The sequence below is a fragment of the Diadema antillarum genome, unplaced genomic scaffold, assembly GCF_040938485.1.
Source record: "Diadema antillarum isolate AM-2024a unplaced genomic scaffold, OU_Dant_1.0 seq00000855_RagTag, whole genome shotgun sequence".
Classification (NCBI taxonomy): Eukaryota; Metazoa; Echinodermata; class Echinoidea; order Diadematoida; family Diadematidae; genus Diadema; species Diadema antillarum.
Genome location: NW_027271726.1, coordinates 487920 through 513826, shown reverse-complemented (window position 1 = coordinate 513826; position 25907 = coordinate 487920). Strand labels below are relative to the sequence as shown.

Below are 25907 nucleotides of genomic sequence, written 5' to 3'. Positions count from 1 at the left end.
GACTTTTTATTTATAAGTCAAGTTAAAAATTCATGATTAATTGTGTTTCAGAATGTCTTTCCTATTAGAAATTTTTCTTGAGGTGTATCATCAGTGGCGGATCTACAGGGGGGGTTTAGGGGGTTTAAACCCCCCTCTTGGGCTGCCAAGTAAAAAAAAAAATAAGAACATACAAACAAACAACAACTAATTAGTCAATTATTTGAAGACCAAAATCAACAATAAAGGCACTGTTCTTGCGTAAAAGCTGTCAATTTTAAAACTGAATATGCAAAATTTTCGCCCCTAATGGGGCGAAAATTATAATACACTATCAATATACATTATCATATCTTTATACACTAATATTTACTTTATGAGTAAATTTAGTGTATAGATGGTAGCCTCGCGTCCTCGAGTGTGCCCCGTGGAACATACCTTTAGTAAAGCCTACTTTTTTTCTTTTCTTCTATGCTTTCTTGTAATACAAGAATAATTTTTATTGCTCAAACAATGCGATTACGTTTTAGCTTTTAATGAATACATTTCAGACGAATGGCAAAGTGAGAGTGGCTCGCTCGCTCTGTCCATACTTATAATAGAATGAATAGTTTGCATAATTTATGATCATAGTCCTTCGCGGGGATTTTTTTTAACTGTGTTTAGTTCCCTAGGAATTTGATTTAAATGCCCTAGAAACGCGACTTTTATACTCTGTTTTTACAAAAAGTCCCTATGCGTGGGACATGGGAAGAGGTATATCCCCCTCCCACACCCTCCCCCGCTCTGTCGCTTCGCTCTCGCCGCAGATCTCACACCGTCTCATGAAATAATGTTATACCCCCGTATAATCATAGTCATTTGCAAATGATTCTATCCACTTTTTAATTTCCTAGAAATTTGCTTTTAAATGCTCTATAAACGCGACTTTTGTACTCCCCCTACCCCCGCTCGGTCGCTTCGCTCCCTCGCCGAGGATCTCAAACCATCACATCAATGAGCCCATCCCCGTCGAAATTTTGCCCCCCCCCCCCCCAAACCAGACATGTTCCACCGCGCTTGGGGCGCGGGTGGGGCTGCACCAACCCCCCCCCCCAAAAAAAAAAAAACAATATATATATATATAATATATACATTGTATATATGTTTGGCAAAAAAAGAGAGAGAGAGAAAATAGAGCATGCGAAGTAATTAATATGCTTAAAATTGCAAGCTGGCAATCCTAAAAATTGAAAATCTCCCTACTGTGGGAGGGGGGATACCCCCCTCCCACACCCTCCCCCCCCCCCCACTCGCTTTGCTCTCACTCACTTTGCAATACCCAGCTCAACCCTTAAACCCCCTCCTTGGAAAAAAGCTAGATCCGCCCCTGATCATATGGTGCAGCCGTTGCATACCATGATTGGAATGGAAGTATTTTAAACGAGAAATTATATTCCTTGGGATTGTACACCTTGTACAGTACACCATCTGGGTAGATTTGTGGTAACATTACCATTGCGAGTGGGAGTGCTGATGTTAAGCAGGACACGGACTCTCAGATGTTACAAATACCCAGATTTAGTAACTTACTCTCTGAACCCTTCAGCCACTAATGGCTTCTAGATTGATTCACCACGCCACACGCTCTCCCCCGAATTGTGTCTTGCTACATTGGATAGTGTGTTGTCACACAGAAGCAGTTTCCCAGGTGCGGGGATACTCTGAACTAAAGCGGAGAAACATTTGCCCGGCACATGTTCAGAGAATTTCAGGGTGGGCAGATTTCATGAAGAGCATGGTTTACACATGTATAGTTGCATGAAACCATTTTCTGGCTGTAATTGAAATGTTGGCAGGGTGAGTGGGGTGATATTTTGTGTTGATAACGTGCCAAGGAGTGATGAATTTGTACAGGAATCATTTTTGTTGTTGTGTCCTCACAATCTGTTTCTTCAAAGATGATGCAGACCTGGCAGAGCCATATATTTTCCTTTATGAAACTGAAACTGATTTTGTACATTGCATCGGTATCAAGAAAAGATGGCAGTGCTGCTATCGTCTCAAAGAAGTATGGGTACAGTGTAGGTGTCATACGCCCCTCCCCCTGTAATACCTCTTTCATAAAATGGATAAAACATGCACAAAGTCTGTGTATGCAATTATTTAATGACTGCATTCATTTCACTATCTTATTGATGTACACTATCAATAGACACCTCAACTGGATGAAAAGAATGATCTAATTATCCACTAATGAAGTGCTGGAGATGTTGACTGTCATTAGCAAGACTTTTTTCTTTTAAGATAGAGCTGTCTTTTCGGAGGCAAACATACAACTAGCGGGAAATCTCTCTGTGAGGGGGAGGGCTGGTGCCGGACATCAGATGAATGCGACCACCATCAATGTCTCTTGTTCTGTAAATGTCACAGACATGGCTGTGTTTGAAGAGTAATTTGCCGAGTTTGCCTGACGATTGAGAACACTGGGGTAGGCATGGTGATCCTTCATGTGTGTGTGTGTTTTGTTTTTGTTTTTTTTTTTTGGTTGTTGTTTTGTACCATCACCGAGCTTGACAGCCCACCATGCTCGGCGGAAAATTGTGCTCTCGTTTTATGGGACCTGGGGAATAATTACAGGTTGGCCACTCGTTATCCATGGGAAATGTACACTTGTTAATGGTAAATTCTTCATTAGTCGCCTCATTACTGTATAATCATTTACATAATATGTCAGTATTCAACCCAAAGCCAACACAAACAGCAGGCTGTTTTGATGCCCTCGTTTAGCATATAAATATATGTGCAGATGATCGTTATTTGGCCAAAGATATACATGTTGGATAATTTTGTGCACGTTGGATAATCATGAAAACATGATGTATTACATGTGTAGTTCACAATGAACCCCCCCCCCCCCCTTCCCCCATGGCTGTTACACCACTCATTAATGATGTTATTTGCTGAGCTGAAGTTAATTATGACTTTCATAACCATGCTGCACTGCAACTTTTTTTTTTAAGGTCCTTACATTGGTGGAAAAACAAATTACTGTGTGATTGAACCATTGGCTTTATCACACACAGTATAATGAGAAGATTTTCACAAAGTGGAAGGGGCCATCACATTTTCCTGACATATCATGTCTTAGTACCATGCATGCAGAAAAGTTAGAGGGAAAATTGGAAAGACTTTCAAAAGTTGCAGATTTTAAAGTCATAGTAGCACTGATGTGTCATTGTCACTGGATACAAATTATGCTGTGCACAAATATGAACAAAACGTTTGAGTAATGAAAATATCAAATATAAAAACAGAGCATGATAGAGAAAGTTCTAAATCAGGAATATCAATTTAGTTATGCATGGTGTTCGATACTAATATCAAAGAGTAGCCTATTAGAAAATGATACAATTACAATGTATTCCAATTGATTTTTAACCATGTTTAAAACAGTGCAAGTCCAAAACACAAAGCACAAAATTGCTTGTTTCATGGACAAACATATGTAGATGCTGTGAAAGGAAACATTTTCATGTTAGCTCATTTATGACAAAGCATGGTGTTTCTTTTATTTTGACTTAAAGATGCACATATATATAGTATCCATTTAAATCAAGTACATACATTGTACTACAGTCAGACACTGAAGGTTGAAACACTGGAAGCAGTCATGTTTTACATGGAGCAGGCAGTAGCAACCTTTTAAAGTGCAAAGTGCACGTGCCTTGACCAAGTGTACTATTGATTGAGAAACCCAATTAGCACTTTTGGCACTCTAACCATCTCACCTCTTTGTACGTGATCAATGATTTATCAGTCAGTCAGTCTTGTTCTTCAAAGATACACTGCACCATGATGTGTTATTGGGATCAAGGTTATTCATTCCCACTCATGAGTGACATTACACACTGCACCAGTTTAGCTCTTGCAGAAGTAGTTAAAATTTGTATTAGATATAATATATCAAATTATATATCAAATTTCTTGTTTGTAAATGAAATTATAATGATAGTGATCTATATACCAAGTAACCTGCTTCATTTTGTAGATACTATCTGTATGCACAGTAGAGAACTTGTATGATATTTGTATTCTAAAGCAGGCTATGCTGCGACAAAGTTTTGGATTGTTCTTGAAATATTTTATGAGACTTTTGTTGTGGTGTCGTGCCTGGTATACAATGTGCTCTCTTGCTTCACTGTAAATTTTACAGCTTGAAAAGTCTATTCAGATAATGGTTCTCTGCTCTGTAACTGAGATCCTAGTTGTGGCACAGCGAATGAATTTTCCCATAAATGTCAGTCCACACCTGACGCTGGAGTTGAGTCACAATGATCCAGTTTGCAGTCATGTTCTTGACTACAATCCCATATTCACTGCAGTCTTACCCGCACTGATTGCATTTGATGTGCGTCAGCAGCCAAATCTTCTCTCTGATGCCTGCTTGTCTCCTCTCCACCAAACCCTCCTCCTGCCTGAGCATGGACTGTGGGCCAGGACAGCTCCAGCCCAGAGTATAATGAGTAAACAATCTCCAAGCGCGTGTCAGATTCCATTACCATTACCAATGAGGCAGGCTTGTGGAAGAAAAGGTATTTTGGCTGCTTCGTCAGAAATAGCTCTGGAATGGAAAACTGGTCATGACATTTGCTTGATCTCTTTTGTTGATACATGATTGTGCCTTCATGAGAAACCTTTGCCTGGCTATCTTTGAGATCATACACAGGAGAATTCAAAACAAGGATGCCGTGAGATGAGTGGATGTCAAAGGAGGAATAGATTGTTCTCTGTGATGATAGCTAATACGGAACATAAAGAAACATTCCATGGCACTGGGGGCACACAGCATGACCTTCCCTTCTCTGCTTGATCTCTAGCCTCTACCAGGCTGCTGGTACCATGAAATTAGGCCTCTCATGGCATTGAACTGCAGGAATTCTACCCAGTGGTCAAGTCTTGTATAATATATACATATTGTACATACCTTGTGCAACAAACTTGTAATTGCATTCCAGCGACAGCATTCCTGTGGGCCTGTTAAAGGCTAAAGTAGGCAGCCCCGACCAGAGTCAGACATGAACAGGTCTGAGAAGGGTACAGGAACTATTGACTGCCTTCTTTAGGCAAAGGGTTGGGATGGGAAGGAAGAAGGAAAACTAAAATTCAGTCCTTCCTCCAATTGTATAAGATGGATAAGATAGAAATTGGGGCAGTGTGTTATAGTGCATAGGACTTTTGGCTTTTTTAACACTGGTCCTGATTCGAGTCCTGCCATGTGATTACAAATGTTCATGGACATGATCTTTTTTTCTTTTTGTTAAACCCATGGGCCCGAATTCACGAAAGTGGTACAATTGAAACTATAGTTTAAACCATGGACAAAGACTGTAGTTTTGTATGGCCTATTTTGTTACGAAATCAGTCATTTCTTCGACAGTCATTTCTTCAACGAAATGATCATTTCATCGACGTAATGTTAACATTTCGTTGATGAAATCGCTGAAATGACTGATTTCGTAATGAAATAGGCGATGTGACATGTGGCGCCCCATACAAAACTACAGTCTTTGTCCATGGTTTAAACCATGGTTTCAATTGTACCACCTTTGTGAATTCGGGCCATGATGTTCCTCTTGATCTGGGCATAAAAATGGATCCCTGACTCTGCTAGGTTAGTAATGGTAACTAATGGTAGAGCCTCTGGAAGAACCGTGATTACACTGAAGATTCACAGGGGCTGTGTTTTTCTTGTTACATCACATACAACGTCAAGTTGCCAAATCAACTACTGTGAAGGAAATAAAGCCAAGTTTTCTTCAATATTATTTAATTGCCAAACGTTCAATAGGGGCTTTAATTTCACCACACATACAGCCCAATTAGGATCAATTTACTGCTCACACGTTCTGCAGCAACACCACCCAGGCTTAAGAATGCTTTGTTAACTCTTTAGTGAGGCTCTGTATCAAGCGGGGGAAAGAAGGAAATATTGCCAGTGTGAGTTACCTGCACAAGTCAGTGTAGTGAAGAGATTCCCCACAGCAGAGGCCGGCTGATGTTTGGAGAACAAACTTCCTCCAAATCATATCCATTGTGTGCTTTACAAGAGCTGGATCATATTAGACGCTTGTACCAAGTGTTGTGTGGGCCGGAAAACTGGTGGGAATGCTTTTTCTCACAGGTATGACATTGATGAATTCTTGAAAATGTATGGATTCCTAGGATAACGGCTGCGTCTTTTGATTTCTGGATTTGATGAATTCTGAAACCCACCATCAAGACTTGTGAAGGGGGGTGATAGTACTTTATATCACTCGTGGATAAAAAGTTGTAGTTGACATTACAATTCGTATGTAGGACACACTGTATTGTATGAATTGTATTGTATGTAACTGCTCATATTCCCCATTTGTTCTACACAGGGAACATCAATATCTTCAGCATTTTTTTTTTTTCATTGGGGGAGGGGATGGGTTAAAAGTGCGTGTTGTAAAGTCTTCTCTACTTCCAGAAATAACCTTTAAGGATTTTAAAATTGACAAATCATTTGTGTAAAAATTGTTTGAAAATGCAAGTTGCCAATTTCCTATTTTTGACAGTCCTTATGTTCTCATGATTAACAATATCAGTGCTGGGGTGACAAGACCTTGTGTCTAAAATTTTGGCGAAAAAATGACTTTTTTAGAATAATGGTCAGATGATCAGTTTAGTGATGTCCTGTCCAAATCTTAGCTGCCTTACCACATTTGATGTTTTGTAGATCATGCAAGATGTTGTCACCCCAGTGACGATTATATATGTTTGAACAATACTTATAGCAGTCCTTTTGCTGTCTATAGGATATAAATAGCTAAAATTTTAGGGCTTCAGATGATTGCAAAGGATTTAGTGAAAAGCATTGGTGTCTAACAAGATGCATCCAATGACACTGGCTTAGAGGAAGCCATTGTTTCTAGTGAAGAATGGCTTCGGATTCCAATAATAGAGCACAAGTCTCATGGTACAATTGTAGATTCCAGTTACTTGTAGTGTTTTATCAGTGAACAGGAGAGGTGTTGATGCAAGTACAAAATGTATGTCATTATGCATGTGGTGTATTAGATGGGAAGAAATGTTGCTACACATTTTGATTATTTCCTTATGTACCAGTATTAAGATCCATCTTCAGATTAGTACTGAGTGCTACTGTGATTCAGTGAGATTATTTGATGTATTTTGTTTGTGTAATGCAGTCTTTCTAAACCCTCTATTATATTTTTCTCCCACCATCTTGACATACTATTCAGAAATGAGACTGTCAATGCGCAGCAAGGAGAAGCAGAAAATGACATGATGTTTCAAAAATATTGTGGAATTAATCCCTCCCTTCTTTTCCCAACTCAAATACTGTGATGGAAAAAAGAGAGAGATATATATCTTTGCATAGTGAGTCAAAATTTGTGTTTAGACTAGGACAGAAAATTGATGAAGCCTCACTATCCATCATCTGCAGCTTGTGTCGATTTGGGCTTGTTGTATCTCTCCCTGTGATTTCTGTGACATACAGAACTGACCCTGTGTGATACGCCCCTAATTGTTATGTCAGAGAAGACGAGCTGTGAGTTTGCTGTCATATTCCTGCAGCTTAATTATTGGTGGCAAGGAGAAATGATAGAGGCAAACATTCGTTCGTGCAACATCCGGCTTTCATGTTTTTCTCTCCTCCTCTTTCTTCATCCACGTCTCCCTCTTTTCATTTCGCCGTGACAGAAATTGTAACGCAGAATCGATGGCGCAGCTCGGACGGGGAGAGCGACCAGACGTCGGGAGCATCTGATGAGAGTCATACGCCAGTCAGGAGGAGGCACAAACATCCGAGCAGACTCCAGAGGAGGTTTAGTGAGGTGAGTGCTACCGGTCTCATCCGTTCATAACCAGGGCACGGCCGTCTTCTTGAGTTGAATGAGCTTCATGGGCACTGTGCCAACCCACATCTCACAGTTGCCAGATGATTTTTGATAATATGTTTGTTGCCAAGTGTTAGCCTATGTACTATATATAAGAATACTCAGTATGCTTAATGCTGTCGTACTTCTTTTGGTGAGAGACTTCTGTTGGGTGTGAAGTTCTTATACAAAGTGACTATTTTCGTTTCAAATTCTATGAAATAGCCATTGTCTGTATAGCTCTTGTGGAGATCTTGATCGGCGTAGACTTGCTCAATGACATAAGCTTTATAGACACTTGGCCCTAATGTGACGTGCACGAGTACTACAGACTTTCAAGTGTCAAAAGTTGTAACTCCTATAAAGATAGTAATATCCTTGTGTTATAAGGAAATTTGTGAGGTTTATTGTGTGTGGGCGTATGATATGATAAGCACATTAACATAAAATCAGAACTGTCAGTGTGCACTGATTGTATGCACTGATTTGACAACACTTTAATTTAGTTATGTATGACATACATGTTGTAGTTGGTGTGATGAAATCCATATCCTTGTATTCAAATCTGATAATATTGTCTTTCATTATTTTGTTTGCACTGATATTGCATCTACAATAGCTATGTGCGTGCTGTGTTCAGAGTATATTTGTCTAGATTACATTAGCCAACAAAGAGCATTGACGTCATGGAAACTGAACTCAATGCGAAGAAGGAAAATGGAAAATATCTCCCTTTGGGAGGAACCTGCCCTTGATATAATGTGTAATGTATTTAAAGCAGAATGCCATCGTCTTGTGATGAACTGGTTTCTCTCTTTTATAGCGCAGTCAGTCTGTCTGTCATTCTGTCTGTCTGTCTGTCTGTCTGTCTCTCCCTCTTCTCCTTACCTTTGTTGCAGTCTCTCCCCCTGCCTTTTTCACACTGATCTGAATTAGTGTCAGGGTCGCATTTCCTGGCACACTTACAACAGTTGCAGCCACTAAAGTGCTTACAGTTTCCATGGCAGTAGCTGAGCAACAATTGAGCAGCTGCGAGCACTCTTAGCTGCTGGTGTGAAATCTGCTGTCATCGTGCCTAAATAATCGCCAAATGTGTTTTTTATGAAGGAAGGCTCCTAGATATCAGCATTGTTAAATCAAACACAAAGATTAATGAAAAGAAGAATTGGACTCACATGCACCTTAGAAAATGATTGTGGCAACTGACATAAGCCAAGCTCTAGAAAGCTTCCACCTACAGCAAAAGAATGTTGTGAAAATGTGATTGTTTACAAAATTTGCAGTTGCTCTCCACAAGTGTCAGATGACTTGTGCACTTCTAGGTGCTTTCATAAATGATAGTTCTTGTCTGAAATAAGGAAGCAAAAGCAACATTTACCATTCCTAGTTGACAAAAGTATCTCTCCTTTGACTTCTTGATAAAATGAGGCATGGGTAATGAAACTTTATAGCAAGTGATGTGGCTCTGTCTTTGAGCCACTGGTCAGAGTTGGTTCGTTAAGATTGTAGGTGTTTGGACAACATTGTATACCTAATTGCTTTTTTGGGGTTACATTTTTTAGGGTGTGGGGGTGGGGGGTGGGTGGGGGGAGTAAGAAAGTTCACAAGCTGCCCTTTAAAACCTCCTCCTAGATACCTCAACTGTTGGATTTTTTTCTTTCCTATTCTGGGTAGAGCCGCAGAATTGGCACTTTTAGGTTATTTGTATAATTTTGTTTTTGTCATTGTGTGATAACATGGAAAGAGGTAACACAGCTGTCGGAATTTATCCTGCATCACTTGCAGTTGTGGTTTATAAGCCTGTCTTAAAGGTTTAGTTCAGATGACAGGTCGTTAATGCCAAGATTCTCAAAAACTGACAACTCCATGTCTGAGTAAATATGGGAGATCAGTGAGAATAATAAGGTTGCGTGAAGAGAATTTGTTTTTGTTTTTTTGAGAGAGAGTAGTTAAAGACATTCCGTTTAAAAATTCTGGTAATACAGGTTGAGCATGCAATCTTTCTTACAGAGAATAAAAAGAATCAGCTATCATTGTGGGAGGAATGTCAATGCATATTTAGGGGGCATATGTTTCCTTGTGCAACATAGATTTAGCAGTGGATGAACAATCCCTAGGTTACTTCTACAATATCAGTCTACACTGTTGCTGGTTTGGAGGAAATTGCTTTGAAAAAAACCAAAAAAAAAAAAAAACCAACCAAACAAACAAAAATCTGCCAAGTGCTTGCTAGCTTGCATGCTGATAGCTACTTAATAGACATGATAAGGTTTGCTGAATTTGTCAATATGCTGTCTACTCTTTCCAATGCTGGCTGCTATACTGTACATCAGGGTTGCTAATGACAATTTGTTTTCATGCAAAACCCCTAGGAAGACTGTGCTGTGTAATCAAAGATTGTTTCATGGAACTGAAGATCAATTAAAATAGATAAACCATCTATTTTGTGTGCTAGGTATCATGCCGACTTTGTGCTGATTCTAATATTGGAGGGATACTCCCATGCTTTGCCTGAAGATATAATTCACCAGTATGAATATGTGTGTTTATTACACATTTCCCCTTTTTTTTTCCAGGATATATCCAAGAGGTTATCCCTGCCCGCTGACATGCAACTTCCGGACCAGTTTATAGAGAAGTACAGCCTTAGTCCTCCCTTTGAGAAGATGAGCAGGAGATCTCGGAGAGCATCACTGGTGAGTGAGGGGGAGACCACAAAGGCCCCGCCCACATTTGTTTGCAAATAGTTGCAGGGAGAGCACATGCTTAAAGATAATAAAAAGTTTTGGTACCTCAAAAGTTTCCTTGAATTTCCTTGTCTTAGTTTGTGTTTCAGGTTAAAGTACCTTTCATATAACTAACACTGTGAGACTTAAGCCAGGCTGACACTTGCACGATTCTGTGGCACGCATTGGCACGACTCGAGTCGTGCCAGTGCGCAAACTAGTCGTAAACTGGCGTGAACTGTGCGTAGACCCGTCGTGACCTGCGTGCCATGTCCGGACGAGAATTTTGAATTGTTCACAATTTTGGTCACGACTTGCCACGACAAAATCGTGGCCAAAAGTCGTGCAAGTGTCAGCCTGGCTTTACTCGCCCCAAAGTGCTCTCATGTCTTAGTAATCATGCAATTAACTGCGACAAGCAGCCCCATACGCATAGCGACCAGCAGTCCCATACGCATAGCGTAATCGGGCTTCACATTGTAGCATTCAGGATCATGACAGATTTAGTATCGCAGAATAAATGTCAACTTAAAATCCCAAAAATTCTTCAATTTGAAGACTTACCAATTAAGGTGAAGTATTGAAAACAGGCTTCAGGCAACGTTTGGTTCTGCCTATAGTCCCTTTCTGTTCGAATTGATGACTGAATGTGACTCGGTCGAGAGGACCTTGGGAGAGCTACCATACACTGAATACTACAGCCAGTGCATGCGAACACATCACATGCGCACAAATTTCAAATCCATCAACGGATAAGATGTTTGTGTGCGCATGCGCTGGCCGTAGTAGTCAGTGTATGTAGCTCTCCCAAGGTCCTCTCGAGCGAGTCACATTCAGTCATCAATTTGAAAAGAAAGGGACTATTGGCAGAACCAAATGTTGTTTGAAGCCTGTTTTCAATACTTCAACTTATTTGGTAAGTCTTCAAATCGAAGAAATTTTTGGATTTTAAGTTGACATTTACCCGCGATACTAATTCTGTCATGATCCTGAATGCTACAATGCGAAGCCCCATTACGCTATGCGTATGGGGCTGCTGGTCGCAGTTAGCTATGCGTACAATGGGCTGCTCGCTGCTGGTCGCAGTCAGTGGTTTCGTACAATATTTATCAACGCCGTACGATGACGGCTCTGGTACGAAACCATTATTGCATGATTACTAAGACATGAGAGCACTTTGGGGTGAGTAATTCTCACAGACAACGTACTTTAACGTGAAACACAAACCAAGACAAGGAAATTCAGGGAAACTTTTGAGGTACCAAAACTTTTTATTATCTTTAAAGGCATAATTTACTATTTGCAGATTGAACAAAATCCCAGCATTAGTGCCATAAAATAGTTCTAAAATGTGAGTTAGGGATAGAAACAATCAGTGTAAAAATTTGATTCAGTAGAATCGATGTTAAGTATCGTTAAATATATACAAAATGTGAACAATAGTTATAATAAAAAAAAATGTTTCCAGACTACACCGTAGACAGTTAAGGTTTATTAAGAAAAATACTGATATCTCCTTATATTTTAGGCTTTATTGCAAAAATTTTATATGGTAGGATGTTTTGTGGTACAACAGACCTACTCATATGCATCAAATGTGATATCTTGAACATTTTTAAATCACTGCTCCCAAAGGTGAACTGGACCTTTAATGGGGTTTAAAAATGGAAGCTTGCCCAATGGGACAAGCTAGCCCAACAGGAAAAGCTACATTTGTAGCCCAACCGGGAGAGTACATGTACACAATTTGTACCAGGTGGTTGATGGGTTTTAAAAGGGAAAGCTAGCTCAATGGGATATCACCGAAAATTCTCAGTGGTAAGTTATGAGTGCCTATGAAGAATGATATTCGAATGTGTGTAAAAATGCCTTGAGGGCATCCTAGTTCACCTGAAAATGTTGACTTTTATGTAACTCTAGCATCGCAGCATTTAGTTCATTTGTTTGAACTCTGAAAGGACTCACCCCCCCCAAAAAAAAGATACTGTAAAACATGATATATTCGCGGCATGAAATTTTCGCGAATTGGAGCTGACAGCCTTTTTCATGGCGTGAAATTTTCGTGAAGTGCCACTGGCGTTCAATGCATATAGTGTAAACAAGGACTTTTGCGTGCATTTTAATTTCGCGAATCTTGGCACTCGCGAAATTCGCGAAATTAAAGTGCTCGCGAAAATTCCTCGTTTTACAGTACTTTAATTTGCAGGATATGTGTAGACTGGTAATCATCATTACAATTAATATTAGCAGAATCGAGAAGAAAGGAATTGTTTTTGAATACTGGTAATTAAAAGAAACAATGTTATGCACGTACAGAAAGAATGAGATTGTGTTGTTTTGTTGCCTCACTATTACATGATAGAGGTTGCCATCATTAAACTCCTGTAGAATATCGTGACAGGTATTTTTAACATTGTTGATGCTGCTCTCGAACAAAAATACATTTTGTAGGCTCATTGGAAGAGAAAATTGTGACTCACAAAAGATACGAAGATCTTGTTCATAGTTGTGATGTGACATTTAGACAGGTATTCAGGCCTCTTACGAGATGACGACAACTACCAGAAATCAGGGAAGTTAAAGCCAGTGTAATTTTATACTTAAATCCAATTATGGTACCGCTGTAAAGATGGCAGCTCTTAATGCAAGTGATTGCTGTTTGGATTTTTTTTCCTTGCAGTAAAAAAAAGATGAAATTTGTGTGGTTGTAATTTTGCTTACTGCAAACATTTTACTAAAGATGTTACATGTTCACATTTTCAAAAGAAAGAAATTCAAAATGACAGGTGATTGATTGAAGTCATGAGTGATGCATAATGACAACTTGATTAGGAATTTTCCGGTCTATGTACATGGTTGTAAGTGAGGTATATGCTACCTTAACGGCGCAGCACTATGATGGGCCTTGAATGGGAGAGAAGCCAAGTCATAATATTGGTAATATGTATGCGGCTGTTGTGGACAAACACAGCCCTTTATGAACCTATCACTTTACCTGCCAGCAGATTGTGAGCATGGGTCACGTATGTTTCATCAAGGGGTGTGTACACGTATGCTACATCGCCTCTCTTGCTTCATGAAAGAGAAAAGCAAGGACTGATTTCTAGTCATTCTAGGTGTTTAGAATCCATAGTTTTCTATCATTTCTTTATCATTTAAATATTTGAATACATGTGTATGTTTGTATACATGGCCTGGATGCAAGATGATGAGTTTTCTTTCATTTACTGTTATTGAAGGAGACATTTAAAAGATAAATAAAGATAAGAAAAGAAAAAGTGTGGAAAGTCACAATACTCTGTACAGCAAGTAGATCCATGTAGAAAATGTCTTTCATTAACTACTGATATATCAACAACAAAAAAAGAAGAAAGAATTGCTGATCATGCATTATACTGTAAAAGTGGATATTTTTGCGTGATTAATTTTTTTGTGCTTGGCTTGGTACGATGAATTTCATGTGTTTATATTTCGCGGAATCAGGACATGAAATATTGGAACATATGGCATGCAAAAATATTCTCGCTAGCTTCTAGTTATGAGCAATGCACACAGATTTCCACTATTACAGTATATTGACCTGTATGCATACAGCACTGTCGGATCATAGTGCTACATTAGTGCTACATGAGTGCTTGATACAAATTAAACTCTCCATATTTTATTTACACTGTATGTACTTTATTGTTTTAGTATGTGTGTATTTGTATTGCCTTCACAGTCTATGATTCAGGACCAAATATAGCTGTTGTATTTGCATAGCATTTTCATTACCAAATATTTGCAGGTTACCTTGATATGCACATATGGTTTATAGTATTTAATGTTTATTGCGCAAGGTCGGGAGTGAGAACCTTTGTTGCCACTGCAGTAATGTGTTCAGTGAGCACTGCCATTTATGTGTTAAAAGAATCGATTCTGATAACTCATTCATAAAAGCGTATATTGCAGCTTGTCATAACGTTGGTTGATACATGACGCTGCTCCTGAGACCAATCAGTCACATACAGTAGATCACATGTATGGCAGAAAAGTTCAAGGATGTTGTTATGATGTAAAGTGCTCTGCGCCTAATGGAGCTCTGTGCCTAATGGGAGGGCGCAGTAAATGCCAAGTATATTCATGTACATGGTGATAATTACAACATCAGTCTTAGTAATGCATAACACTGCGGTTGTTTACACTGTGCAGCATCGGTGGAAACATGAGAACAAATGAAATCAGGGTAGATAGCAGGAAAAACCAACAATGTGTACAGTGGTACTTGCTATTCAGTATTAAAGTGCAGTGTAGTCCCAGAAGGTTTTCATAAGTATTTTGACATTATCAGAATTCACATGTTTCCAATGAGGAGGGATGGAATTCCACCAGAATGGATCTCTGAGGGAAAAAGCTGCCCCCCCAAAAAAAACAACAACAAACAAACAAACAAACAGTGCACAACACACAGGCTTTTAGTAGAGATAGCTTTGTTACTTTTGTGACAGTAGTACTGTTATGAGATACTGTATGATTGCTGTTGTGCAGTATTTCTTTGTGTGTGAAAGTACTTGGATCTTACATATTGTGGATAACATAATATCTACTGTCAGTTATACTGCATCTCACATATCTAATGCTGTACCTCTTCAGCTCTGTGAATTAAAGCTGTACATCATTGCATTTGTGGATAATGTGAATAGTTCATCAGAGATGTGAACTGTTACTTTTTTGCAGTATTTTATACTTTTTTTTCTGCAATTTTCATGGAAAGTAACATTTTTTTTTTTCTGAAATTGCATTACTGCACATGTCCATTGCAGAAAAGGAAAAATTACTCTTTTCCACCAGACACATGCATTGTACCTTTTCGTCCCATAGAACACTGTATAATGCTGCTGACTAGTTTTGGCATCCTTGGTTCAATATTTAACATAATAAGACATTTAGAAAGGAAAAAGCCAGTAGTAGTAATGCTCACCACGCTTCTGACTGTCTTCTATTTCCCTACTGCAGTCAGAGATAGGCTTCGGCAAGATGGAGACCTACACCAAACTGGACAAGCTTGGGGAGGGGACGTATGCCACAGTATTCAAGGGGCGGAGCAGGCTGACGGACAACCTAGTGGCCCTCAAGGAGATCCGGCTGGAACACGAGGAAGGTGCTCCCTGCACGGCAATAAGAGAAGGTAGGTCCTTGAAGGGAGACTACAAGATAAAAACAGTCTGGCATCAGTATTGAAGGTGAATTACAAAATCATTCAATTTATCAACACCAACATACATGTACCATGATAGCCAGTGGTTGTTACCAAGGGTTGTGATCACCAATCACCTTGTGTGCAGAGTGGCAAAGACATTTTGCTATGAAAAGAGAATTGGCAAATATTATGTAAACCAGTGGTGTTTTGTCTTCACCATTGCTCGCACAATGTAGGAGTTTTGGTGCATAACTGTGATATTTCAATTTCTTTCTATCTGTTAACCTTTGATACATGTACCTTAGGTAGGCGGTACATTACAAAATTGTATGTATGTTTCTTAGACTCGTGGCTGAAGACTTGATGTTGTGTTACTTTTTGTCTTTATGTTTTGGATTTTCATCACCATCTCCATGATACTAGTAACTCTCGTCAATTTTATGTCAAGCTTTGGAAGGTTATGATGAATGTTGATGGTAATGGTGGCAATACAAATGTTACAGTGACTTATTAGTAGTTTTATAGCTGCAAAAGTTTCCACCTTTTCAGGTTGCATGTCTTTATCTACAAACTGTATAAAAATATACATTTTTGTTTCACTTTAAGAGTGTAACTCTCAGCAATATTGTCTTTTTTTATTGGGGGGGGGGGGGGAGGGGCGGGGGGAGCGTGTCTGATTGTATCATTATACAGCAACACCACAACTTGGCACCAGACCATAATGTCCCCCTTTAATGGTTTGACCTAAGAGGAGATTAGTGGATGCTGTTTAGCTGTGAGAAGGCGGGCCCAGCGAAATCCAATCACAGGCTTCCTCCGTGCTTGCTGCCTTGTCTAAGTGGATCTCCTGCCTAGCAACGGTGATCAAGTTTTAGATGCTTCTTGATTCAAGGATAAAATTTCAAATGTTAGGCGTTCAAAGATGTAAACATGACTGTTGGACGAAACCCACTTTCCCTGTCACGCCACTCCCAGTGACAGGGACAAGTACAGATATTTGCATAGATAACTGGAGCTTGGTAGAAACGTGGTGTACAGTCCGAGCATGGTTTTCTGGAAGCTAACATGAAAGTGACAGAAAACAAAAATTATGTTTTTCATCGACTGTTATTAGACGGCAGACATTAGAAGACGCGTACACAGATAAGGTTCAGAGAAAACTATCAAGTTTATAGTTTTAAAAAGAATGGAAAATAAAGATGAGAGTGGAAACACAGGAAATTTTTCATGAAAACTGAAGGGAGAATGATGGTAGATCCACTTTCCCTTTTCGTTGAGGATAAACATTTGCACAGATGTCATTGAGCAACCTGATTTTATACTTTACTTTTAGTATTCCAGCTACTGTAAAAGTGGAAATTTTCACGGTGTTGAAATTTTTACGCATTTCGCGCAACCTGATACTAGCGTGAAAATAAAAGCATGCGAATATTTTTTGCTTGCCACATGTTCCAGCAGTTAATGTCTTGATTCCGTGGAATTAAAGACACCCGAAACTCTTCTTGCCCGGTCAAGGGCAAAAAATTAGTCGCGTGAAAATATCAACTTTTACAGTATTTTGGGGTGAAGTAAACTTACTCACATAACAATTAAAGTTGTTCTTTAAATGAGCATGTGTCATAAGCAGAGATCTATAACATTCTTCTTCTTCTTTTTTTTTTTGTTGTTGAAGAAAAAGATCAACAGGATACACTTTATTTTCAAGTCTCCTAACTACTTTATGAGTTGTAGCTGCAGGTTTTATAGCAAAAGTTTCATTAAGATAGATGTTTCACATTGACAAGTTGGTAGTGCCTATAGATCTTGTTTCTGATGTGGATGTGACCTCTTGACCTTTGATACTGAGTGAGTGGGAGAGTGAGTATGAATCAATGACTTTGCCAGGAGTCTATGGAGGTAATTAGATAAGGGCCTAATGAATTGTCCAGGATTGGACAGTTGTACTCAGGCCTCAGAAGCACATGTTCTGATCTGCAGATGGAACCTGTCATGACACATATTCGATATCATTTTTATCAACGCCCGATAGAGGGGAACGTGTTGTAATCCCTCAGATTTGGCTTGGACATAGTCATATCTCCTGAACCCATTAGTAACCTGGATGTTTCATTTCAGGGTTAACCTATATATTTGGTTTTCCTGCTGCTCAGCAAAACTGAAAGTGTTCGGAAGCCGCCAGGAAATCATAGTAAAGGTTGCCTGTGTCAACCATGAGAGGCGTGTATTACAATGTTTGTAATTTCATGTGTATACCAAAATACGTAGCCTGACTTAAATTCATCGATGAAAGAGAAAGTTGTCAAATTCTGACAATTTCAAGCAATTCCAGGCAAAAGGGACTTAACTGGTACTAATTTAGATGACTCGATTTCACTACAGCTGTAGCAACAGTTAGGAAAGTGCTATATGTGATATTGTATCAGAAGATGTTAAAATTGCAGTGCTAAGGTATCATCCAGTGCTTGCGTAGTATTGCATCTCGATCTGTTCTCATTTAACAGCGTTAAGTTTTTTTCCTCTCTTTTCAGTATAATCTTTCTTCATGTTCATGCTGTCATTCGTTCATTCCGTCGTTCTCCCTCTCCTTCCATCTGCATCTCCTCCCTATCTCATGTGCAGTCCACATTTAAACGTTCTGTCATTCCGTCTCTCTCTTCCAGTGTCTCTCCTCAAGGGCCTGAAGCACAACAACATTGTGACTCTCCATGACATAGTGCACACCGAGAAGTCTCTCACGTTAGTCTTTGAATACCTGGTAAGAAAGTCACCGCTCTTCCAGTCTTCCTGGCCGTATCATGTCCCTGTTTGCCCCATTTCAACCGTAATCCATAGATCATCATCAGCCAGCCGAAACACAACAAACAAACCCCCAAAATAAGCAACTTGATATGTTTTGATCAAAACTGAGACTAACAAATATTGTTGTGCAATTCTAGCCAGGAAACATGCAGCAAGTTTGCATACAGTAGTTTTCCTCAAGAGTGAATTTTGAATGAAATTGCTGAAATCATAAACGGTAAATCAGTAAACCTCACAGCAAATTCGTACAAGTAATAAGTCGGATTACCAATGTTCTCTGGTTGTGGATTTGATGAATTATCCAGATTTCTCCTTGGCCTAGTACCTCCCTTTAACTCGCACACCGGGTCTATTTTGTAGACAGTACACTGAAAATGAAGTGGAGGTAAATTTCCATAGATTATCCCAGCTTGTACATCGTGGGATTTCTGATACATGCTTTACCACTTCTGTGTGTATTGGGTGGTCATTGATATATTACTTTCACTTCTTTGTTTAGCTTCATAAGTGCCATGCTGACAGTGTAAATGTTGGTGGACTCTACCAGATTCAGTCATTTATGCTCTTGGAATGTTGTCCACTATTGCACAAAATGTGAATGGTCCAGTCATATTGGGGAAATTGTTATGGTTTGGGGGTTCTTGTTGTTGTTGTTGTTTTTTTTTTGTATGATTTGAATTATGGTGACAAATCATCAGTGTCAATCTGAATTTCACAGATGTAATTGGAGTTGTTAAGGCTTATTGGTTTCTTACTGAACCTGCACCTCTCTTTCTGTTTTTTTCGGGGGGGGGGGGGGGGGGGGGGATATATCTTTGTCTCTTTAGTTTGCTGCATTCCTGTCGTTTGCTGTGTACTTATCTCACTTTATGTACATGTCTATTGTGTTGCTTGCAGGAAAAGGACTTGAAACAGTACATGGATGATTGTGGAAATATAATGAACATGAACAATGTTAAGGTGAGTTACATTGAGTTACTCGCGTTACATTGTGGAGCGGTAATGCTAGCCTTTGATCTATCCTTTCTTGTGCCATTTTGTTTTTCTCGATGTGATAATGCCTTCACAAAGGGAAGAGCAATTCACATTCCTTCAGATGTGTTCAAGTAAAGAATGCAACAATGAAAAAAGCAGCACCAAACAGCACCAAAAGAAATATTTATTTTTATTTTTATTTTTTTTTTGAGACTACCAGGATGTCAGAGACCTCGTGTTTACAAGCTCATGAAATAAACCACTGATGTGCACCGGCTTCTTGTTGGCAACTGCATTGCATTATGGTGTAAGGAATGCCAGTGTTTATTGTTGTTAAACTTCAATACACACCCGGACAGGAAGTAGTGTATGCTATTTTTTGTTTGTTTGTTTTTTGTTTGTTTATTTTGATTGTGTTTTTTTTTTTTGTGTGTGTTCGTTTTGTTGGGTGGGCGTGGTTTGCTAAAAATTTCAATATAATGTATAATATTACAAAATCTCATGATGTCTTTGATTATTAACAGATAGGAAAACAAATGAAGAAGATGAGATTACATTTATATTTGTGACTGGCATATCTTATGCTCCTAGAATACATCATTAATATTGATTGATTTTTTCCTAGTCATTCTTTCCAATTAGATCATGTGAACGAGAGTGTGTGAAATCACAAGTATGATAATTTCAAAAATATTCAGTTGGATCTGAAAATACACTGTATACCTACTACTGTTGATCTTTTATGGTTATATGGCTTTCAACAGCCTGACTAATTTTTACCAAGGTAGGCAAAAATATTTTCAAAACTCTAAAGATGAAAATTAGGACAGAACATTTTCATTTCTGAGAAATTTTGACATTATTGCAAGATTGTGAATGGAATGTTGTCAACAAAACAGTTGATACTTTCCCTGTACTGTTATTATTAACTTTACACTGCTAACTGTACGTGGCATGACTTTCCAATAGTCCCATTCACATATGAATTAATACACATTTTCTATTTGCCACTGTTCACACATCGCTCTCCAAAAAATCATTGAGATGCAGGCAAAGTGCTTTCAAGCTGTGAAATTGTGCATGATTTAACTATGACCGGAGCACAACCTCTGGCACCCTAGTGTGGAAACCTAGTGTAGCGGGATGCATTGTGGGATTAAAAATTGTGTGAAGCAAATTATTGCAAGATTTTCAAGAAAAATCGAAATGAACCAATTTTCATGTAGCTATGTGTATTGCAAAATTTAACAATCTTTTTTTTTTTGTGCCTACACACAAGAATTTGCAGTTTTGCATCACATTGCAAAAGTTTAATCTATATCTAAAACTGTTTATTTTGGGTTAGTATGAACAGGACTAATGCCTGTAATTAGCTGGGTTTGGTGTGATGGTATTTTTCCTCCATAACAGCATCAGTTACGGGAGTAATTAGTTGCCTTCCAGACCTTGTATTCAATGGTGTGTGCAGAGTGCAATTAAAGGAGCTGAGGCCCAAGCTTGATTCCATGAATAGTCAAATGATTAATTAGATCCAAACCTTCTAACAATTAAGCTCAGAGTCCTATCGCTGGGCTGTGGTGTCGCTGACAGTCCATGATTAGTTTTGATACAATGAGCAGGAAAATAGACGTACAATGTGAGTGTAGGTGCTTCAGTTAGCATCACACTTTCTCCCTGTGTACACTGTATTTATACAATCTGTGTCTACATCCAACTAGTCAGCATATACGGACAGCTAGTTCTCAAACCTATGTATGTATTGAAATGAAATTGAATGACAGTTATTTGATGAGGCTCAATTTACATACTGGAGTGAGCCCTCTTTGAACACAAGGACTGTGAATTTAAGTCTACCAATGCATTATTTTTCTCTGTTTGGGCACTTTTGGTACTTTCAAGTGCTTATATAGTCAGCACTCTCTACATTATTGGTACTACTTTGCAACAAGATCGTAAAGACCATAGATTTTCCAAACAAAGATTTGATTGACTTGATTTGAGTATTCTCATATGAAGTTTTGACTGTCAAATATCAATTATCAAGATTGTGAGGAAGATTATAAGTTCTGGAAAACAAGCAACTTCTTCTGTTTGAAAGAAAAAGAATGCATCTGCAGTGCTGTTTTCAGGGCATCTGTGATTACATTCAGTTTTTTGTTTTGTGTTGGTGTTGTTTTTTTTTTCAGTTTCATCGCTTCCGTGTAATCCTTTTGTGGGAATCCGTACTTATGCTTAAGAATCATCCATTAACGCTTTATCCTTTCAAAGAAAAAGGGATCCAACTCTTTGTGTTGTTAACAAAATGATGAATATCTCCTGCAATTTCATGCATACTTGATGTCCAAAGTATAGCATATGCGATGCATTGTCCTAGGCCGTGGATTTGCAGTATGAAATCTCCTTCACTCAACTGTGTATGTTGATTTGCATCTCTGTATGCTGTGCTGCTGCAGCGGAGCAGTGAGGCAGGGTTTTTTTGTTTTATGTACACTTTGAGCCTGGAAATTCATCTGTCTTTGCTACACTTGTCATGATATGTTTGTGAGATTCTGTGTTTCTGAGATCCTGTGACTTCAAAGTGAAAGGATTTTGATTTGCATCAAATGTCTGGATGGGAAAGGGAAAGTATTTGGACCAAGAATGAAGTATTTTGTATTCTAGGTGGAGTGGGAGGGGAAGGGGAAGGGATTGGTGAAGAGAGGCCTGGAAGGGAGGGGAGGGGAGGGTGGGGGGCATTGGACAACATTGCTACAGTGTACATTTTATCTTTAAGAATGGCATTAGAGGAGCATGCTGTAGACAGTATATGGTCTGGAGTGGCACAGCAGATGCTGTATACTAAAGGAATACTGTGCAAGGTTTACAATTACATACCAAGATGTAGCGTAGACCCTTTCTGATGTACAACAACCCACCAAGGCTGTTCATCGTTATGTCATCAGTTTATTAGAACTAGAAGGGCACTATCATGTTCTACGATTTGAGCATAAATAAAAACAAAACAGTCAATATTCATGAAATAAAAAGCTTAGTTAATCGAAAGTGGGTAGATTTACAATGTATAAGCATTGTCGCAAATATCGGGTAAAATAACACCCTTGTGGTTTTGATTTTTAACATTTTACTAAAAATAGAAATTATTTCAAATTGACACCGTAATGTAGGGGAGATCAAGCTGCATAATGAAGGGGAGATCAAGCTGTATAACGCGATACCAATATTGATACTAGAAAAAAAATTGTGATAATGCCCTTGTAATTCTCAGCCGACAATATATGAAATGTGTGTAATTTTCATGATCTCTATTTAGAGAATATAGGGTTTTCCTGAGAAACTTGTGTAATGTTGATTGACCCACACCTTCTATCTCTTTTTCTTTTTCCCCCCACCAGCTTTTCTTATTTCAATTACTTCGAGGCCTGGCCTACTGCCACAAGCGCCAGGTCCTACACCGAGACCTCAAACCTCAGAACCTCTTGATCAATGAGAAAGGGGAACTCAAGCTGGCAGACTTTGGTAAGTAAGGAAGCTAGTGCTCCACCAGACAAGTTTCCCTTCACACATGAAACATCTCCAGCGCCTTCCAAGCTGACAGTGCCACTGGTACAAACTTTATGAACTATAAATTGGCTTGGCTGATTTTATTTGATGTGTCAACACACCGACAATGTGACTATTTATACATTCCTTCATTCATTGGTTGTTATGCATTGTAAGAGTTGGAATTGGCCTACTTTTTTAACTACTCATGTGGTGTTTTTTTTCCCCCATGTGGATAAGAATGTAGAAATTTTGATGGTAAGTTGATGTGTTTCAAAACATCTTATCCGGAAACTGAATCATAGAAAGAGCAAGCTGGTCCATATACTTGTTCATGATGATAATCAAAGTTTGAGATCTCAGTGGAATAACATTTACACATTTGCATGCAGTCTGTGAATAAATGATGCTAGCTTCTGTGTCAGGATTTTTAAAATGTGTACTTTTGTTGCAGTTTTTTTTTCTTCTTCTTTTCCTTTTTTTTTGGGGGGGGGGGGGTTCAAGTTGCTGTTATAGAATGATAACAGGTGATACATACTATAAAGGCTTGTGGTGTTCTAGTGTACTCAAAATTCAATAAGTTGGGAGTATCACTGCTGCTATTAGCCCTTTTGGTGCCACAGACTGTCAACAGTGTGTACAACACTATGGGGTTTTCTATTCCAATTGGCACTAAAAACACATGAAGGGTAAAAAAGCCCTTTCTAAGATACACATGTAGTGACATCCTTGCCAGCGATGGCAGTAGAGGATACATAAAATGAGTACTAAGGGTGATGATGAAAATAAAAGGAGTAATGTACTTGCACCATGCAGGCAAAGTGTGAATGAACAACTTTTTTCTGTGTGTGACCTGAATTCCATTTGACCCTAATGCTATGATAGCTGCTGATCAAACTTGTCAAATGGTTTCGAGAGGCACTGGCTAGGAATGTGAAGATTGTAGAAATTAAGATTCCATTTGAATTGTAAGGAGGATACCAGTAGCGATCAAATGTGTGTGACAGAAAGAATGATTTTTTTTGAGAAAAAAAAAAACGACAGATACTAGTAGAAAGAAAAGGATAAAAAAAGTCTTGAAAGAAGGCATGCTGTTAAAGAGAGATAGATACTAGTAAAGAGAGAGAGAGAGATGGGGGGGGGGGGAGAGATTATACATTGACCAAGAGAAAAGTGGAAGGTCAAAAACATACTTGTCCCTGACAGACCATAATGAAGGAGAAAGGGGATGGAGATTAACGTTGGTGGTAAAACGCAGAAAGCAGTCATTTTGATGAAAAAAAAAAGTGAACTGGATGTGCAAAGAGGGTTGAACTGTGACTAGCGCTGAGATTGTAAACAGTCTAAATGTCAACGCATGCAAATTTCTGTTAAAACCACTTGCGGCGGGCGGGCGGTGAGAAAGAGAATGGGACAAAGTGTAAACATGATCGCGTGTCTGATATCAGACCTTCAGGTAAAAACCAAGCAGGGATCCTGCATTAGTTGTGTTTGTTTGCCCATGCAGTCATAGAAATCGAGTCAGACAAACAGATTGGAGGTGGAGAGATGAATGGACCGTCCCTTGAAAAGCCTGCAGGCTTCTTTTTTTTTACCTTTAAAGAAACAAACAAACAAAACAGAGACTGTTTCCTGCAAGTATTCATGAAGTATTTTCAACGTAATCAACAGCAGCTGGTTTATTCTGTGGAGACATTGTCATGGATGATTGGGTTTGAATGGCATTGTCTGTTTTGAGGGCGGGATTATGAGCAATGCTTTGATATTATCAAGCTACCCGTCATATTGCCTCCAGGAAAGTCCTTCATGGAAATGAGGAAGCCTTTTAACCTCTTCTTTCATATCCAAAATCCATTTATTAGATGACTATATCTTTAAGAGTGTAAACACGTGGTCTTATTCTTGTTACGACCTTGTTGTAACTCAAGAAGTCCAGGGATTTACATGTGAATCATCTATATAACTTGTGCCACTTCAGTTAAATTAGGTGAGAGAAAATGTTAGATGAGGAATGAAGAAAATTGCTATCATGTAGATTGCTATAATGGACATATATGTCACAAGCAAACTCGTGTTGTGCAAAGTTACTCTCTTTTTGGCAGGTTGAAGAAGGGCTAAGCTGCCCCTCTTAGTAGTATGTAAACATTGATTTGGTTCTTCTGTAAATCTTACAGGGGAGTGAATATACCTCAGATGTGCTTTGTAGGAATTTTTTTATGGGATGGACTTGTGGTACAGCTTATGTGAAGTTCATATAAGTCCCCATAGTATCTCAGTGTGTCTGTGCATTGCTGCGCTGTTATAAGTAATGATTTTAATTCATCATGAACATGTAGATTAATCTCTTTGGCTGCAGTACAGCCTCCATCAAAGATTTTGATGCCCTTAAATTCTGGAATATCATGTATAACCCTGACTCTCCAATCTCTTGCAACTCAAACAGGTCTGGCCAGAGCAAAATCAGTACCTAGTAAGACCTTTTCCAACGAAGTAGTAACTCTCTGGTATCGACCGCCAGATGTTCTCCTGGGCAGCACAGAGTACTCTACGTCCATTGATATGTGGTAAGTACAACGACCTCATCATCAGCGCTATATTAGTAATATATGACTTTGGTCTTTCTTTGACCTTTACCAGGTCAGGCCAGCTTCCCGAGAGATGTTCCAAGCCCCTACCTGACCTCCCAAAAGCTACTAGAATAAATGATTAATCTTCTTCCCAAATCCAGATGAAGTATGATGCATTTTTGTCATGATGGAAATCCTCATTGTAAGCCATTTCTATTGTTAGATTTGACATATA

The 25907-nt window shown here is 38.9% G+C and overlaps 1 protein-coding gene across 3 annotated transcripts in view; it reads left to right on the top strand.

Annotated features, from left to right (window-relative positions):
- Nucleotides 1-25907, top strand: part of LOC139740467 (cyclin-dependent kinase 17-like) — a 95706-nt gene that overhangs the window by 55741 nt on the left and 14058 nt on the right. For all 3 annotated transcript variants that reach the window (XM_071651059.1, XM_071651062.1, XM_071651061.1), the window contains 7 exons: nucleotides 7711-7844; nucleotides 10463-10582; nucleotides 15608-15779; nucleotides 18452-18546; nucleotides 19488-19550; nucleotides 22958-23081; nucleotides 25549-25669. In XM_071651059.1, the coding sequence (XP_071507160.1) occupies nucleotides 7711-7844; nucleotides 10463-10582; nucleotides 15608-15779; nucleotides 18452-18546; nucleotides 19488-19550; nucleotides 22958-23081; nucleotides 25549-25669 (829 nt within the window). The remainder of the gene's footprint in view (nucleotides 1-7710; nucleotides 7845-10462; nucleotides 10583-15607; nucleotides 15780-18451; nucleotides 18547-19487; nucleotides 19551-22957; nucleotides 23082-25548; nucleotides 25670-25907) is intronic.